The 17,293-nt window shown below is 40.1% G+C and overlaps 1 protein-coding gene across 20 annotated transcripts in view; it reads right to left on the bottom strand.

The window, feature by feature from the left end:
* khdrbs2 (KH domain containing, RNA binding, signal transduction associated 2) overlaps positions 1 to 17,293 on the bottom strand; it is a 44,884-nt gene that overhangs the window by 5,622 nt on the left and 21,969 nt on the right. For 12 of the 20 annotated variants that reach the window (XR_005119935.2, XR_005119933.2, XR_005119932.2 and 9 more), the window contains exons 4-9: positions 16,645 to 16,791; positions 11,678 to 11,805; positions 10,120 to 10,300; positions 3,608 to 3,690; positions 2,810 to 2,868; positions 1,483 to 1,566 (exon numbers count right to left, since the gene is read on the bottom strand). Coding sequence is in view for 9 of the 20 variants with exons in the window: in XM_037465524.2 (XP_037321421.2) it covers positions 1,483 to 1,566; positions 2,810 to 2,868; positions 3,608 to 3,690; positions 10,120 to 10,300; positions 11,678 to 11,805; positions 16,645 to 16,791 (682 nt within the window). In the remaining 11 variants the exon portion in view is untranslated. Of the gene's footprint in view, positions 1 to 132; positions 1,567 to 2,809; positions 2,869 to 3,607; positions 3,691 to 10,119; positions 10,301 to 11,677; positions 11,806 to 16,644; positions 16,792 to 17,293 lie in introns of those variants that run through there. The other 8 variants (XR_005119939.2, XR_005119940.2, XR_009957244.1 and 5 more) reach the window with 3 other exon arrangements.

Genomic DNA, 17,293 nt, shown 5'->3' on the forward strand with positions numbered 1-17,293 from the left:
AAATTAGTCATTTGGGACAGGTTTAATGGGCTTTCTTTATGAAACGAGTTAGCAGTTACCTGAAAGCAGATGAAAAAAATAACAATTTATATCTCCATAACCTCCTATTTAGAGAGTCTTACACACCGTGTAGAGGTTTATGTTATTTTTATTAAATGCTTTATGTACAAATACAGATTACACACAGGACAAAGCACGCATTATAAATGACACACTGTACATTAATGACTGCTTTCAAACCAAACAAAAGAGTTGTGTTTTGCACGATAACGATCTCACATCTCATCAAATTTAAAGTCACAGAATAACTGAGGCTGAACTTTATTTGGTGGTATCAAGTCTGTTTTACAATGAAATCACCAGAGGTTCATATGACAATTAGTTATGGGGAAACTAAAAGTTTGATTTAGATTTCTGAACATATATTTGTAAGAAATGTTCAGGTCATTTAGTCACTTTGCATTCATGTCTTCATTTCTGGAAACATCTGTTGTGTTCAGAGCAGTGTGAGGTTCTCATAATGATTCTTTTTTTTTTTCCTTTCAAATCCTCCAACAAATTAAAGCCGCGACTAGAAAAAGAAAGTCTGTATCTTGAGAGGTTATGTTTTCACTTTAAGCTATTAGTCTGGACAAGAGCCACTTAAACCACACTGAGCCCACAGACAGACCAATACATGAACTATGGAGGAAGGACATGGAGGTTGAAAAAATCCTTTTAAATTTGAAGTTCTCCTCTGCAGCTCTTTCTGGTTTAAGACTCTTTCTTGCCTTTTAGGTCATTTTCAGTGACCCACAATAAGCTGAGCTGGGTTTGTACGCTTTTTTCTTAATAACTATGAAAAGAGGTTCTCCCTCCTTTTTGCCCTCGCAGGAGAGTAATTAAAGCTATTTTTTGAACTGCATGGGCAACTAAATAGTGAAAAGTCTGACTTTTGTGTCCTTGTCTGCCGTGGGATGTCTCACAGTGTCACAGCTAAATCTGGATCCCAGGCTCATAACTTTGAGCCCATGTTGTGGGCTGCAAAATCAGGATCTCTAATCTCAAAAATATTGTACAGGTGTTGGTTAATAAATACAGCATTAAAGGAAATACAATGAAAGTAATTTGTCAACATCCAAGTCATAACTTGGAAAAGAAAATCTGCAGTTTAAAGTCAAAAACAAAAAGATTATGTTAATTTTTCGAGATGGACGTGGGTGGAATGAGGGAAAAAATCCCATAATCAGTGCATGGATGAATATGGATGAATGTCTCTTCATTTCTGATCTATAATTTCGAGAAAGAACTCCTGAATGAATAAATAATTGGTTACATTATTTTTATTTATTTGGGCTTTATGGGGGGTCTCTTTTTTATTTCAATTGCTACAGGAGTCAAACAAAAAAGCAGATGTTACAACATTTCATAAGGAGTTAAAAAATATATTTAGAAAAAGTTTTAAATTGGAGGTCACATATCTGGAGCACCTTCAGTATCTACCATAGGGATGTTTTCTGTAGCCCCCTCTCGTCAGCCGTATAACTGGGGCTTTGAGGCTGGGACGGGTGGTCGCCCACTCCTCCTCTGCAAAGACAGTTAAACACACATTGTGGAAATCTGCTGCCTCCACCGGTCCGTCACAAAGTCAAGCCGCGAGCTTGAGTATCGTTTACTTTCCTCTCACAACCCATTCAACCAAAAAGACAAGAAAATTCAAGCGGGGAAATTTGATCCCAGCCATTATAGAGGCTTCTCGCCACAGAAAATTAATTTCACAAACCCTTTTGCCCTCTGCTGGAACAACACTGAGATCTGACTCTCAGCAGCTCCTTCCTTTAGAGCCAAATGACATAAAAAAAACGGCCACCTCTGCTGCATGGCACATTGCACTGCTTCTGAATAAGAAAGTGCTCATGGAGCAGAAAATCAAATCATTGCCTCCTTGGTTTTTTGGTTTGGTCCAACCTCAACACCCTAGTGCACAATTCATTGTGCTGAAAACGAATGGACACGCGAACCCGCTGTGGCGACCAGCTTATCGCCGCTGTTGTGAGACGTTTTTGGTCATTTCTTTTAAGTTGTTGCTTAAATTCCATTATTCACCGTTTGAGTACATTTGAATACTCTTCTGCTTATCTGATCTTGTGTGGTATGCACAGCAGAGGTTACTAATCCAATAGCAACGGCTTTTTTGGAGTAAGGCCGTGAGGGCACGCATCCAAAATGCAAAACACTCCACCTTTACAAGAGGCGTCGGTTATTCCCCTGAGCTTCCAGTGGCACATTTACTGTTGGAGTCAAATGCAGCCTGTGGCCAGAGAGGTAGGAGGGCTGATACATGCAGGATCGGCCTCCTGGGTAACGAGGATTCGAAGTGGGCTGGAACCACAAGGCGATTTCCTTTGTTTCTCTGCACAACATCTTTTAAATATCAGTGCTGCAGAAGTCAGGAGCGTATCGACTTGTATTCTCGTCGGGAATGATTTTAAATGAGGCCCAAGGAGGTTTCTTGTGAAGTCTCTTTTGAAGATCATAGATTGTGTTTTCTTATTTTAGTCATTACATATAACGAAAAAGTTCTGTTAATGTTGCTATTGTTAAATGTAATGTTTGTACAAGGATAGTGCTGTGGAACGTTTAGTTGTTATAACACACTGAATCGGTTGCAGATGTTGTTTTATGGAGGTCAAATGTATGTCAAATAGCATACAGTATAATCTGATTAATTGTTGGCCTGTAATGTCAGAAAAGGTGTAAAACTTTGGGGCCGACTCGTAAAAAGAGTGTGAATCAAAGTTGTGCTTTGTACAAAATTAGCAGGACTTACCGTAGTTGTTGTAGGATTCATCACTGTTCCCATGTCCATATTCGTAATATTCTGAAATGCTGAAAAGACAGAGCGCAAAAGAGGCAAAATTATTCTTTGTAAAATAAGTAAAGAGAGTGTATTCTTTTGTTTAAGTAAATTGGAATAAAAGTATTTATAACGGCATTTTTCTATATTTTATTCATCATCTACAAATACCGTCTTTAAAAAAAAGATCACATATTCATGTTAAAATACTAATAATTTGATTTATTTCCAAAAGCTGCTGGGCACCTTAGGTTCTAGCAAAGATTCCTCAAACAAGTGTAAATCTTCATTCATCTGTGGATAAATGCACATGTGGTGCTCCAATGGGCATTTACAGCAGCAGGGATTTAAAGTGGGATTAACTGCAGTGCTGCTGACCGCTGTGTTTTTAAAGGTTTCTGGATGACAGTGGAGCTCCACGGTGCAGGGGACTAAGATACATCAGGTATTGGATCGACAGATGATGCTTGTGAGTTGCTTCATTGGTTTTGGTCTTTGTGAGTTATTGAAAGAAAGGAACACAAATATCCTTTGGCTTCTCCTTCATCAAATCAAAGGTATCATTTTCTAATTCACGGTTTCAGATGTAATCTTCTGTGTAAACAAAGTAAGTCAAGTGGAGGTCTTAATCTCTTATTAATGAACATATGTCATACCGGTCACAGTGGACCTTTCACGGGTTGTACCGCAAGTACCTGTCGACAGATGGTGATATGAAAAAAACATGCCTTTTCTTTTCCCAGTGTGTGTGTGTGTGTGTGTAAACATCACCTCTTTGACTGATTGCTGTAGTTATCCTCATATGCTTCGTAGCTCTCGTCATCATATTCCCCTCCATACCCATCATCGTAGCCCTGTGAGAAAACCCCCAGTTAGCCTCCTCATCTCTATCCAGTCTAACTGGTTGGAGAAATGTAAAAAGCGATCAATACTTAGCCCCTCAGGCAAAGTCCATTACTTTGAGAAAACAGGGGAAAAAAAAATCATGTCCAACAGAGATTATTGATTAAGGCTTGCAGGAGAGCATCGCTGACTAGTGGAGCCTAATAGACACTTTCTCAAACCACAATATGGATCTCGTTGATAAGCAGCTACTCGAAGAACACGCACAAAAAAGCCAGCGAGTAACTGCAGCCATGTTCAATACCAATAAAAATGGCAACACAGCCCACAATAAACAGTGAAAGACTTTCTAAATGTGTGTACACGTGCTTTGTAAATGCCTCTGCTCCAACGACGCCTCCTGTATCTGTGCAGACGTGAAGGATGAAGCACCTATACAAAGGGTATTGTACACCTCTCATAGACACACAGCACTGTTCTCTCCCGACACAGGAGAAAAATCCTGTTTCAAATCGGTGTTGCAGAAGAGAGGGCAACAAGCGGTCAACGTGTGTTTTTTTTTTTTCTCGTCAAACGGACAAAGTATGTGAAGTGTAAATCCTGTTGCAGATATCCGTGTAGCCTCACGCCGTTTTATCCGCCCCAGTAATCCGCTTAATGAGTCTTTACATCTGTGGAGGACTCAATTAAAGTTAAGCAGGTCACCTGGTTTTGGCACAATTCGAGCAGACGGTGTTAATTGTTCCATGTAAACACCTCCCTCGGCTGCACACATGTTGACATCATCGATTCAGCGTCAGCCGCTGTCTCCTGTATTAGAAGCACAAGTCGCATCGATGCTACCGGGGACACGTTGGATGTGTTTCTCTCACTTTTAAAAAAAAAATCAATTTTGGTGTAACTTTTACATTTTCAGTTGATTTACTCTAATCAGATGAATATCCTTTGACTGTGCTGCTGCCAAAACCCAGATCAGGAGGCGAGTTGATATGCTTTCAATTAGGAGAAAGTGGTTTGGGGTATTTTTGTTTTTAGAAAAAAAAAAAAAAAGATCCCGTCTAAAAATACCTTTTGAACTGAAAATAAATGAAAGATAATTCACTAGAGGACACATGCTCCCTGTACAGAGCACCATTCATCATAAACTATTCATCATGAGGAATCTATCTTGTTAGGAAACAATAAAACATTACATACTGCTACTAGCACAGCAACCACTTCCATACAGTTTGTTATTTGCCAGATACTATGTAGGTCAACAGATGCACACAAACGCCTCTGACTCCATCCGGTCTGCACGATTTCTTAAAGCAACCCTACGCTCTTGTGTGCACCTATCTGTCTGAAGTGAGTACTCACAGTGTTCTGATAGACAGTTTATTCACGATAGCGGGGATAATCCATCTCGGCGGAGCAGCTTGACTTGAATAACACCTCAACTGGAGCAAGGCCAAAGCGGCTGTATTGTCTGCTCTTGTAATTGTTGCTCGCCGAAAGATATTTAGTGGAATTTAAAGTGCGCACGTTTCATCATGATCTAATCTCTTTTAATCGGTTCCAGACTCGCAATTTCAAATTAAGCCCCACCCTGATGCATACAAATTGTTCAGTTTTGTTTAGAGATCGAATACATTTTAAATCAAGGGACAATGACATTTGTTGAAACTATAATTAAGCTGGATTACGGCAGACGTGGTATCGACAGCGTAATATTCCTGTGCTGGAGTAATATCCTTTTGGTGTGGCTGGTTTTATTAACGTTTGTATCACCAGAACAGACGCACACATCGCCGCCAAGGACACAAAGGAATTTCCATTCGGGGCGTTTGTTACACACTCTCTTCTCTTCTTTGGGGTGATGCTAATTTCAACAGCTCTGGCTCGCGTGTGGCTTTATTTGTGTGAACATGAATTTGACTAAATTAAAGTTGGGGATTATGTCAGGGATTAAGTTGTTCAGGGAATCCAATACTTCTCGTTTCCTTGCGAGAGTCTTTCCCTACAAAAGAAGACCCGGGGACCTGCGTATCTCAGTAATTGGCTGTTTTGTCAGCGATCTCAAATGAAAAAAACTCTCCACGCTGGACCGTAAATGTAAAGCTACAGAAGGGTTTATTTCAGTCAAATGGATATTCTAAAAATAACCCTTCCAATCATGTGAAGAATTACAGGGATGAAAAGTTATGTAAAACCTGAGTTCTTAATCCAGTTTTATCAATGACCTTTAATAATAGACATGCTCCATTTAAGCGTATAAGAAATGTCCTCATCATGCCTCAGCATACCATACCATACCATAAGATATATGTACATTGATGTGTGTGTGTGTGTGTGTGTGTGTATTCAACTCACCAGGAGGAAGGTATTAGTTTAGTTCTAGCTTGGATAGTTTCTAAAAGTAGCCAAACAACTTAGTGTTTCTTTAGGTTTTAATGTTATCGTGGAGGGTTACAGGATACAAGATACAAGAAAAATACAGACAGGAGTCTTCAACCTACACACAGAGTTTAGTAATTAATAGATTTTGTACGGATGGTGTCGTGAGGTCATTGCCAATACACAGTCCTAATAAATAGTGCATTACATTTTGGTTTTGCATCTTATTCATGGTTCATTTAGAAAACCATATTTCAAAATAACTATTATATATATGTGTAGCAATATATGGAAATGTTTAAGGACAAATTAGACCAGTGACATTTGTGGCAGCACAGATGGAAGTACAGATAAGCAATGTTAGGGAGTAGCAAAGCAGCGAGACCCAAGTTCTTTATGCTGGAACCTAAAATTAGCTAAAATCTCAAAGAAAGTAAAACACAACGCCAACACACTCTGATTAATCTCTCTGCTGTATGACTCACAACGCATGCTGCATTCACAGACAACAAGGTGCTATGCATAAATTGTAAGGCTACTGAATAATGAGGCTCAATCCTTCGAGTTAGACTCTCATCTGTAAAAACAATTACAGCCGGCCTTTTTTAACAAGTCACAGGAAATAAATCAAATGTTAACATAAGGGTGGGCATTCCTCGCTCGGTGTAATTAGGACAGCGAGGCCCTAAAGGCCCTGAGCATTGTGCTTCTTTATCAATTGACAACCTGTGTATCCCCTGACAGTGACTGATCTTCTCAGGGAGCTGCCTGTGAATTCCTCTCACACAGCAGACTGGGAAGGAAAATGAGATTTGCAGCCTTTTGTCTCAGTGAATAAATGCTGCTCTCCACTGGTTACCTGGAAATTCAAATCGGTCCGAGCCTTTTGTTGTCAGCTGGACACGTATGCATCTACTTCTGAATATATTTTCTCAGCTTGTGTCAAGGACACGTGTAATAATTAAGATTGATCTAATGTGCTTTCAAGAATAGGGAATTAAACAATATAATATTGATTATATAGGCTCAATGTACGCTCAAAGAAAAAAATGAAATAAAAGAAAGATGTCAAATATTCTTCTTCCCTTCAGTCCGTGATGACACATCTGCCACTATTATACATTCTACCGGAGTGTTTCTTCTATTGAATAAACGTGTGGAAGTGTGTGTCACACATCTATTTTAATAAACAGGAGAGTTCAGCATGGACAATTTCCATAATAAATCTAACAAATGTGAGCTCAGCAGTGTAGCTGAACTCCTTGTTATGAAGCAATTACAGCAGATGTGCATAAAGGTGGACTGAGAAACCGCTCTCCTTCAAGAAATATACAGAATCTTACGCATCTTTTATGTTCAGGAAATAGATGATATGGGGGTCCCCCCCATGTGGAAAGGGTGTCCTTTTTTCCCCACAGTAGATAGATTAGATTTTTTTGCTTCAAAGCCTCCCAAAGCCTCTGTCTTTAATCACATTATGGCATTTCCCGCACTGCCTCGGTATGGTTGCAGGGCTCAGGTTTAAACACCAAGCTATGCGTTTAAAGTTGTAGAATCCAGGGTCTGCTCTGAGGGAGAGAATCCTGCATCAGGCCCAAGATTCTTCTCTTCTATCATCTGCTCTGACATTAAAAGATAAGAATTGATCCAGATGGGGTTTGATCTTTAACATTAAACTGAGGCCATGATCCTAGTCCATACAACACGCCATCAATCCCATCTTTATTCTCCATGTTCCTTTGCAGAAGAACTTACACAGTGAAATGTCTGCTCAGAAGGAACCAGCATGCTTTCACTTTCACGGGCATTAAGGTTTGTTCTGCTGTGATACCGTTTACGCATGAGGTCTCTGGGCGAGCTTTGTTAGCTGCAGGTTTGGACACAGCCCTTCCTGCGACTTGCCGGTGGGTGCAGCTTATGCAAATTGATGCATTTTTCACTCAATGATATTGATTGTATTGATGAATCAACCGAGTGGTACTACGAAGGTCACTATGGCAAAGGGGATTAAGATAAATCGGGCTTTGGCTGCACAGACAAAACGTTGAGTATTCATTTATTGTTTGTTTTGTTTTTTTAGGGATTTGTGGACAACGACACATGATAAAATACCTACAGTCTTATCCTTTAACGTTGTTGATAAAAAAGGGTCAGGGAATTTGTATTTGAATTTCCTTCAGGGCATTATGTCAAAACACTGCTTCAACCCAAAACCAATGGTGTGGATGCATGTAAAGGGAGTTAATATACATTCATTTCTTTTCTCTGTAATTTCACTTAAAACAAGTGGGCAACAAGTGGGCAACTCCCACCGGGTGTCTTAATTACATGAGATGCCAGGAATTAAGACATGTTTTACTATGTTAAAACATGTTATTTCTTGAAGGATATTTAGTTATTGTTTGACCAGAAAAGATGTGATTGTGATCAACATAGGATTGACCTCTATTGCCCAAACCCACTGCAGACCTTTCTGATGTTCCGTGTTAACAAACCAGTCCAATAGACGACAACTCTGAAAAACATGCTGCCTTTGGTCATGACTGAGTGAGGCATAACAATCATACATGACTACTAACAGCTTTCTCATGCTTCCTATTCAAGTTCTAAATCAATACCAGCCTCTATTAAATGTATTGACATTCCCATTATATAACAATTATGAAAGAGTTTGACAAAGTCCATCAATCAACTGTCAAATCGACAGGTACATGATAAGCATGTGCACTACAGTGCTTTTTTTCCTACAGAAAAACAACAAAGGGAAATCTAAGCATTGTTGTGTTTGGGCGGATTGTACAGCATCTTGTAAACTCAGTGATTCAAAAAGCAAACAAACCAGGACTTTTTGTATAAGGAGGTCGCGCTACATTCTGGAAACATTCTTGAAGAAAATTGCGCAATATAGAAGGAAAAAAAAATTGCAAAGTGAGATATGAGGGAAAGAAATGTTCAGGACAAAGTCATCTTTCCATAATCCCCTAGTCTCTGCGCTCCCATCCTTCTTTCCAACCTCCAATTACAAAGAGAAGAAATGCCTCGCTTTTTATTCCTCAGAAATATACAGGCTCTACATCAGAACTCAATTTGGTTTGGTAATGAGACTGCGCTTGTGCATTTCCCCATGCAGACATCCCAATCTTCAATTGCCAGCACACGTGGGGGCTTTGCTTAGCAGGAAGGCTCTGAGGAAATAGACTGGTAAAGGCGTTGGATGAAACTTCGAGCTCACCATGTGTCGTCTTTTCAAATTGACCTTGAGATGTATCTTTTTTCAAGATCTAAAAACCAGCATACTTTCAGCCTTGAGTATTTCTTTGAACTGATCCGAATGTTATTTTAAGTGAAGGTAACATAGATTTTATAGACCACTGGTCAAGGTACTACCCCAGAAAAGAATATTCTCTTTTTGTATGTAGAAATGGTTTATCCATGTTTATGTTTTCATGTTTTAACAAACTATAAAACGCTGTTTACTTTCCTGCAGTTTCCACATTTCACCTACCATAAAAACAATAACGGTGTAACACGGTGGCGTCTGTGAAGAAGACCTACTGTTTGTGAGCTGGGTTTTAATTTCAAGTTTTTATACACTAATAAAAAATAGTAATGCTTATTATATTCCATTTTGGCTGATAAATCCAACAAAATTCTACACTGGCCGTTTAAGTCAGCAAGGTGACTTTAATATTGCGTTGATATAAATTTAAACCAAGGGTGGATCGAATCCAAAATTATTTTTAAAAATTTGGTATGCTTTAAAACTGATTAAATTAAACAAGAATTTAATTAAATTCCTGCTTGCCCTATTTTTTCTAACACGCCCTACCTTGCCATGTAAAGCAAGACTCCAGAGGTTTTTGTAATACAGAGCACATGTAACCGCAGTCAAATTCCATGTATGCATAGGGTATGTATGCATACATGGAGATTAAAGCGAATGAAGCTAATTCTGATTCTGATCACATGAAAGGGGATTAAACAAGTCTGATTTACACACAGTTCAAGAAAAATCATTATCAGCTGTATTTTTCACTTTTCACTGCAAAGAGGATTGGACTCACGTAGTCGTCGTATGATTCATGTGTGACAGCTAACAGCGGGGGCCTGTATCCTGCGTTCCCTGCTGCCCCCCTGCTTCTGGGTGCCTGCGCCTCCCTTGTTGAGACAGCGGTGGGGGGTTTGCTGTGTGTCGCTGCCGGCGTCCCCCGAGCGGCGACACTCCTTCCTGTGCCTCTGTGGCCCCTGGTTAAAAACAAACAAACAAGCATACAGACATTCCATCAATTCACCCTCAGCATTGTACTCCAAACATTTCAAGCTGCAGAGATTTCTGAGAAAAATGAGTTGAGACAATGATAAATGTGTTGAACCCCTCTTATCGCAGGCCGCCTCAGTCGGAGGTTGTCATTCAGTGGGACGCGAGATAAGCATAACGTCCGCGGGCCCCGAGGTAGATCTTGTAACGAAAAGAGGGCCCATGAGCGTCACCGTGTGCAGTGTTTCAACAACACCACGGAGCGGTGCGCAGCGCGTGTTGCTCAACAATGACCTGCGTTCAGGCTGCAGTGGAGACACGGTGGCCAAAGGACATGGGGGCGCTTGAGGACGTTAAGCTGTATTGTTTCTTCCACGGAGGAGTGACTGTCCATTAGTCAGAACCGTATGAACACCACGGGGTTTGTAGGGCGGATTTAGCATCGCAAAGCCGTCCATTGTCTGCTAACTTCGCATTTTACCAGCAGCGTGATGAAGGTGGGCTCGGATACCCTTTCCTCCTCCAGCACATCCTTCACTAGGTACCAGCCCATTGTCATCCCAAAATACAGAGTCTCAAAGCAGAATTACCGGCGCATATTTTTCATGGAGATTTACAATAATCGCTTATCGTTGCACCATAAGGGGAAAATCTAGGTAGAAAAGTGGTGGTGGTGACTTACAAATGTGAGCGTCCCGTGTTACTGAATGGATTTAGCTCATCCATACCTGCTTCCTGAATTAGGCCAGGCTGTCATGGCAAACTGCACTTGCATGGTTGCTCCTCAGGGACTGCTACGTCTCAGGTAGATTAGGGACGATTTGCTCTAGAAACAAGCTTAAAAGGAGGCTAGATGAGGCCCACGCTTCACACGAGCTGCTGCCTGCTTGGCAAGTCTCATCAAATAGTCTTTAACACTACGTTTTTCTGTAGCTGGTCGTACATGCCGAAATACCTTTGAGCTACAGTATATGTAGCTCAAGGGGATATGGAAATGCAGTATATGGAAATCAAACAGTATGTGAGTTATAAGGAAGACATAACTGGGGGAAAAAATAACTGAAGGGCACATACTGTTTAAAACTATTAGTTAAAAAAATATTTTACACCAATTAATTAGAAATTGATGATGAAGGTGCCTACATCGGTATAATCAAATAAAAATAGTTTTGTCATTCACAGCAATGCCTCCCAAAATTGTGTTTAGAATGTGTCATATCGCAGTGAATAACAAATCTGTAGATTGCACAACTAATTTAAAGGAGCATTACTCAAGTTGGTGTATGATAGTACAACCTGTGTATGACAGTACAACGGTGCCCTGATTATAGTCCTCCTCTGTTTAACTGTATTTAGCCTTTTACCCGGTGGGGGTTGTGGTTGCTGGTCGTGCGCTCCTCGCCTGTGCGCTCCTCCCTCGGCCCGACTCGTTGGAGCCGTTGAGCAACGACAGCTCTCTCAGCTGCTCCTGTCTGATCTCGTCATTGTAGTCCTGTGGGAAACAAAATGCAGCGTGTCTCGAAAACAAGAGCATTTGTCTTCCCGAGAGCAACAGATGCAGCAAATGTCATGTAATCAAAATGATGTTGACGCACACAGGTACCATACGGCATTTCTGAGGGTTGAATACGCAATGAGCAAATGTGTCTTTACGTTTATGTCCGGACACTTAATGCAGCGGTGATTAGTGATGTAGGAAAAAGAAAAAATGCTTCTGAAAAAGAGACTTGGGTGTATTGAGAGCAGTAACTTTGTATGATTTAATAAAAATGGTAAAAGATATTTTCAGTTTTGGACGAATTGCCTTCCGAGTGACTGGAAGACCAAAATTACCAAATGAATCTCAGATTTTCTAATACATTCCCAAACCTTTACAGTATGCTGAAATTAACAAGGACATGAAATTCAAATTATAAAAGAACCTACTTAAAAATAAAGTCGGCACACAGATTGCTTTGTTGTGGAGAACATTGTTATCGTGTGATTCATTTTTCCGTAACGCGGCATCAAACATTATTCGGACCATTTTGCAGCAGATAAGGGAAGTGCACAAAGCAATAATCATTACCTCGTCATTGCTGACAGATAAACAGTATTATTATTTGCTGGAAACACATGAATGTAATACCTGTGGAAAAATGTTTACATATAATGACAACAAAATCACGGAGGAAGCAACCGACCCTCAGTGGCAGCCACATGCTTGTGTGACTGTGTGACTGGGTGTGAGGCGCTGAAAAGAGAAACCCAGAAAGCCTCCGTCAGATAATTGAAGATATATAGAGGTCTCTGTAGAGTCGGACCTACGACTTAGACCCCCGTGTGCAATAATTTGTTTCCAGAGATGTGAGACAGCTCAGGGGTTGAAAACAATTCTCTTGGTCTACAGGCCTTTTTCCAACATGAGAGTGAATGACGTGTTTGGGAGTGCGCTAATTCGACCAGTAAATGAACTGCACACGATTGCATGAGATACAGTTGTGTGTGGCGCGTATCGATAAGTGAAGGACAGACCATTAATGGGTCTGCAGGCTCTGTTCGAGGGAGATTGCAGCCCACGCGTAGAATATAATCTACGGTTCTGGTGAATTGTTTCACCTTTTATTCGCTTTATCATGTTCCCTTCATGCTACACAGTGTTTTTACAATCTCTAACCACAAGCCCACCTACACCACACTAAATGATGAGGATATCACAGCAGCGTTTTCACAATGTGGGATTTGCATGTTTGTCACTGAATGTAGTGCACTGAATCAGATCTTTGGCATTAGTATTAGCATTTAGTATTCTTTGAAAGTTGTCAGCCCGTATTGTCATACACCTTGCTCATGTTATACCAAACTTCAGCATACATTTCCTTTTTTTCTGTTTTTATGAATATCTATCTTATAGAGACCATATGAACAGCCTTTGACTCCTGCATGTCACAGAAGAGAAAGAAGAAAGACTTGACACGCTGCGCACATGCACTTCTCTAGTTAATGAACTAATGGGGGCCTAAAGCGTTCTGATGTTTTGAAAGACAGCAGTCGGGCTTTTAATGCCGCCTGCAAATCCAAAGCAAATCTGATCTGTCGGAGCTTGTAAAAGTTAACATGAGAAGATAAACCTCGTGCTGAGGCTTCTTGAGGTCAGACTGTTTGCTCACTGAGATGGATCATGCATCCTCTAGTACACACACCATACCCTTCACAGAGCTAAACTTAGAGTTGTGTGTCTGCTCACACATCTTTCTGCTGGCTGTGATGACTTGACATATCGTTGATAAGCATTTGTCGGGTGCCGAACCATTCATGAATGTAAACTGCTTTTACATCCCTAAACATTTTTTGGACAAAAATACAACATTTTTGGATGGTCAATCTCAGATGAAGAGTGATGGGAAGTCGAAACATCCCGCCTTGGTATGTGGGTCTATGATTGGTGCATGATAAAAAGAGCAATAGCATATGAATTAAAGGAAAATAAAAAAAACGCTAATTCCTACATTCCACAACGTATACTGTATTTCTAACCTCTAAAGAAGGTCTCAAAAACCATCGCAGTGCACCCTGTCCTGCATAGCAACAAACAGACAGATGTTCAGACAGACATTCTCCCAAAGCACATCAGTTGATCCAGAGGAACAGAAGCAGCTTCAGCAGCTGTTTATCTGCATCTTGATCCGATGTTTGGTACATTTTCTACTGTATGTACATACCCTTTTAATTATGATATGCTCATTTTAATTCATAACAAAACAACTGGTTGATCTGCTTTTGGGGGATTTGTTTCATTTGCGGCTTTTTGACCATCGGTGCTTACCGAATACCGAGAAGAATCAGTGCGACTTTGGAGGTACTTATATAGAACCTGTTGCGCACCGGACCCGTCCGTGTTGCTGCCTCTGTGCGGTCCGAGTCTCACTGCTAGAACACACAGTTCAACCTGCGCACAGCGAAGAAAACATTCTTTCTCATGTCGAGCTCTATTTAAGTAAACACAAATTGCACCTCCTTCTTAATGCAGTAAAATTGGCCGTGCATTGTTAAGAACGACTGCTCTCTCGGGCTTTTTGCTGAAGGTAATAATGCAGAGGACTGTGCTTAGATGCCTCTGCAACACCAGGCCAAACTTCAGAGTTGGTGCTCAGGCTCTTTCTTTAGTTCCCCATGGATCAAATAGATTACATTGAATTCAAACACAAAACACACAGCTCTAATAGCTTGTCAATTTTGGTTTGAATACTACAGACCCCGTTCTTCTCCACCAAAATACAGTTTGGCCCAAGAAGAAGGCCGCAAGCTCATCCAGCTGAGAGCAGAAGCTTCTGTAGTGCCTCTCGCCCTCCCCTTGTAGATACTGTAGTGATTAGATTCCTGTTTGCATTACTCGGACAGCATTTCCATGTCACATTTTGCTCGACACCAGAGCTGAGAGCTCCCGCTCAGACAAGCTTTCTCTCCTCAGACAATGAAATGAATATTATTCTTTCCTCTTTTATAAAAATGAGCCCAGAGGGACGCAGGTTTTAGTTAAGACATATTTGTTTTCAGACATCACGTGGGTGGTGCCACATTAAAGTGATTTCATTTTGGGAGAAGGATGGAGCACAATTTGCGAGACAGCAGTGAGGAGTAGAAATGAAATGAAGGGAAGAAATTAGTCCACCAAAAATCCTTCACCTCAGCTCACATGCTGTGCTACAGACGTTTGGCTTCAACCTGCATTGTAAGCCATTTAACTGCACAAGTGGCATCGTGGGATCTGTACGTCTCTGTGATTCTGCCTGCTGGACCTTAGTTTGGTTCCTGAAGCATAATGTCACACATGGAGGAGTGGATTGGCCTCGGTAGCAGTGTTAGTTTTCCTGATGGCCCGGCAGAGAAAAGCAGTGGGGATGTTTGTCACAAATAATGTCAGATAATTTGCCTTGTGATGTCACGTTAGGAAACTATCAGACTTCACAGAGCTTCTTCTGGGGCCACAAAGGGAATTACAACTTATTTATTTGATTCAGTAGTACTCCCCAAAACCATTAAACATGTCTCTGATGTGTAGAATTGGTGGAGTTCCTCTTAAATTATTCAAATCAAATCGACAGAGTTATATTATTTTTGCTTTTGTAAATATAAAAATGACAAGTTGAAAAACAACAAGTTGGTAAAACCAAGCCAATTATTTTCAACCCAAACGATCCCCAGTAGCAATTTACTGGAAATATCACCCAGACATCACAGTAACCATCGCAGTTCCTACACAGTGAAGCAATAAGAAACACCGGGATGCGACAGGAAACATCCGTCACTATGGATACTGACAGATGCCTGTTGTGTTTCACTACGTGAAGTTTATTTGCAAATTCCCAAGAGCAGCAAGCACGTGCTATCCAATAGATGGTTCGGTCTTCATTTTTATTTTATTGTGGGCATGGTATGAGCTGAATTTAGGATTTGATTTGAACTCATTTATTTGTCCCCTTTTTCAAACTCCACTTAATATTCTGGGGTTGCCTTCAAAGAAGTTAAATGTAAGATCTGATTAAGCAGCACATAGTGACTGAATAGTGATCCACTCAAATAATAATAACAACCCAGCATTGAAAGTTTTAACAGTGCATCCTCGTCCACATTGAAGCATTCAAGCAGTTAGTTAAATATTTATTTAGTCACACTGCATAATTAGTTCTTCTGGCATTTTAACCGCCTTAACCGTCAGAGCTTATTGAATATGTGCACCTACTCAAAAATAATGTATTATAGCCGTTTCTGTAAGCGCACTAATTAGAAAGCGTCGCTGCACTATAATTAGAATAATTCATAAGCCCCAGTACCTTATCTTTTCTCAAGTTACAACACAAAAACTGAGGGTTGAGACTCACAATATTTGTAAAAAGATTGCATGGAAGTAAAGCATGCAGGAAGGTAAGAAGGTTGACTCGGTAAAGGAAAAAGCATTAAATCCATAAAGCCTGATTCCTCCAGCAGGCTCGTCACATTTGCAAAGCTTGATTAATATTTACTATTTGAACTCAGCAGGAGTTCACAACATGCACATCAATAATTACCATATTCCTCCGGGCACTGGAGTCTTGCAAGTTTTTTCCATACTGCACTTTAATTGCTATAGATTATAATAATAGATTATTTTTTTGTAAAAGAGGGAATTGAGTGTAGGGTTGTGGCTGTTAAACAGAAACTTGTTAACAAACCGTGGATACTAAACTCTTTGTGTCAGTGAGCCTGTTTGGTAAATAATTGTACAACAACCATACAAATATGTGACAGATGTTTATGTATCAAACATGATTGAAAATTAGGAGGAAAAAATGATTTGAAGTATTAAACTTACTGGAACTAGGAATTTTTTTATCTCTTCCAAGGCGTGACTCATGCGTGAATAGGCCTCACCAGGTGGAGCAAAGACTTCAATTAAAACGTGAAGATCATTACTCAGATGGGCGTATTTGGCCTCGCCGCTTTTCCTTAATTCTTCTTCCTGTGAAAAAAAAAAGACCAAGGGAAAGATTTTACTGTAATCTAAAATACGTGTTGCTTAATAATAGCAAGTACCATATTCCAAACCTGTTCAGATTAACATGTACTAACTCTGCATAATAAAGAGCCATCCGGTATTTATTTGAAAGACAATTGTCTTTATATTGTACATTGCAGGTTAATTTGGAAAATGTATGGCCTATTTTATCTTCAGTAGCTATATTATACAAAAACTAAATTGATTATGGATACAACATACATTTGTTATTTAATAAAATGGCCATTTAATGTTTAAACAACAACTAGAGACAGTTTTGACAAATTTCTGTTGCAAAAATCAATTCATTCATCACTTTTCCTCACTTGCGTAAGGAATAACTTCACCTCTAAGAATAATTACTCATTATTTGCCAGCTACAGGAAAAAATGACGGATAGATTTCAGTCAAACTGCCATTGTGGTGCTGTAAGGTTTTTTTTGCCGAAATAGAAATAGCCTTTTGT

The sequence above is a fragment of the Pungitius pungitius genome, chromosome 13 (assembly GCF_949316345.1).
Source record: "Pungitius pungitius chromosome 13, fPunPun2.1, whole genome shotgun sequence".
NCBI classification, from domain to species: Eukaryota; Metazoa; Chordata; class Actinopteri; order Perciformes; family Gasterosteidae; genus Pungitius; species Pungitius pungitius.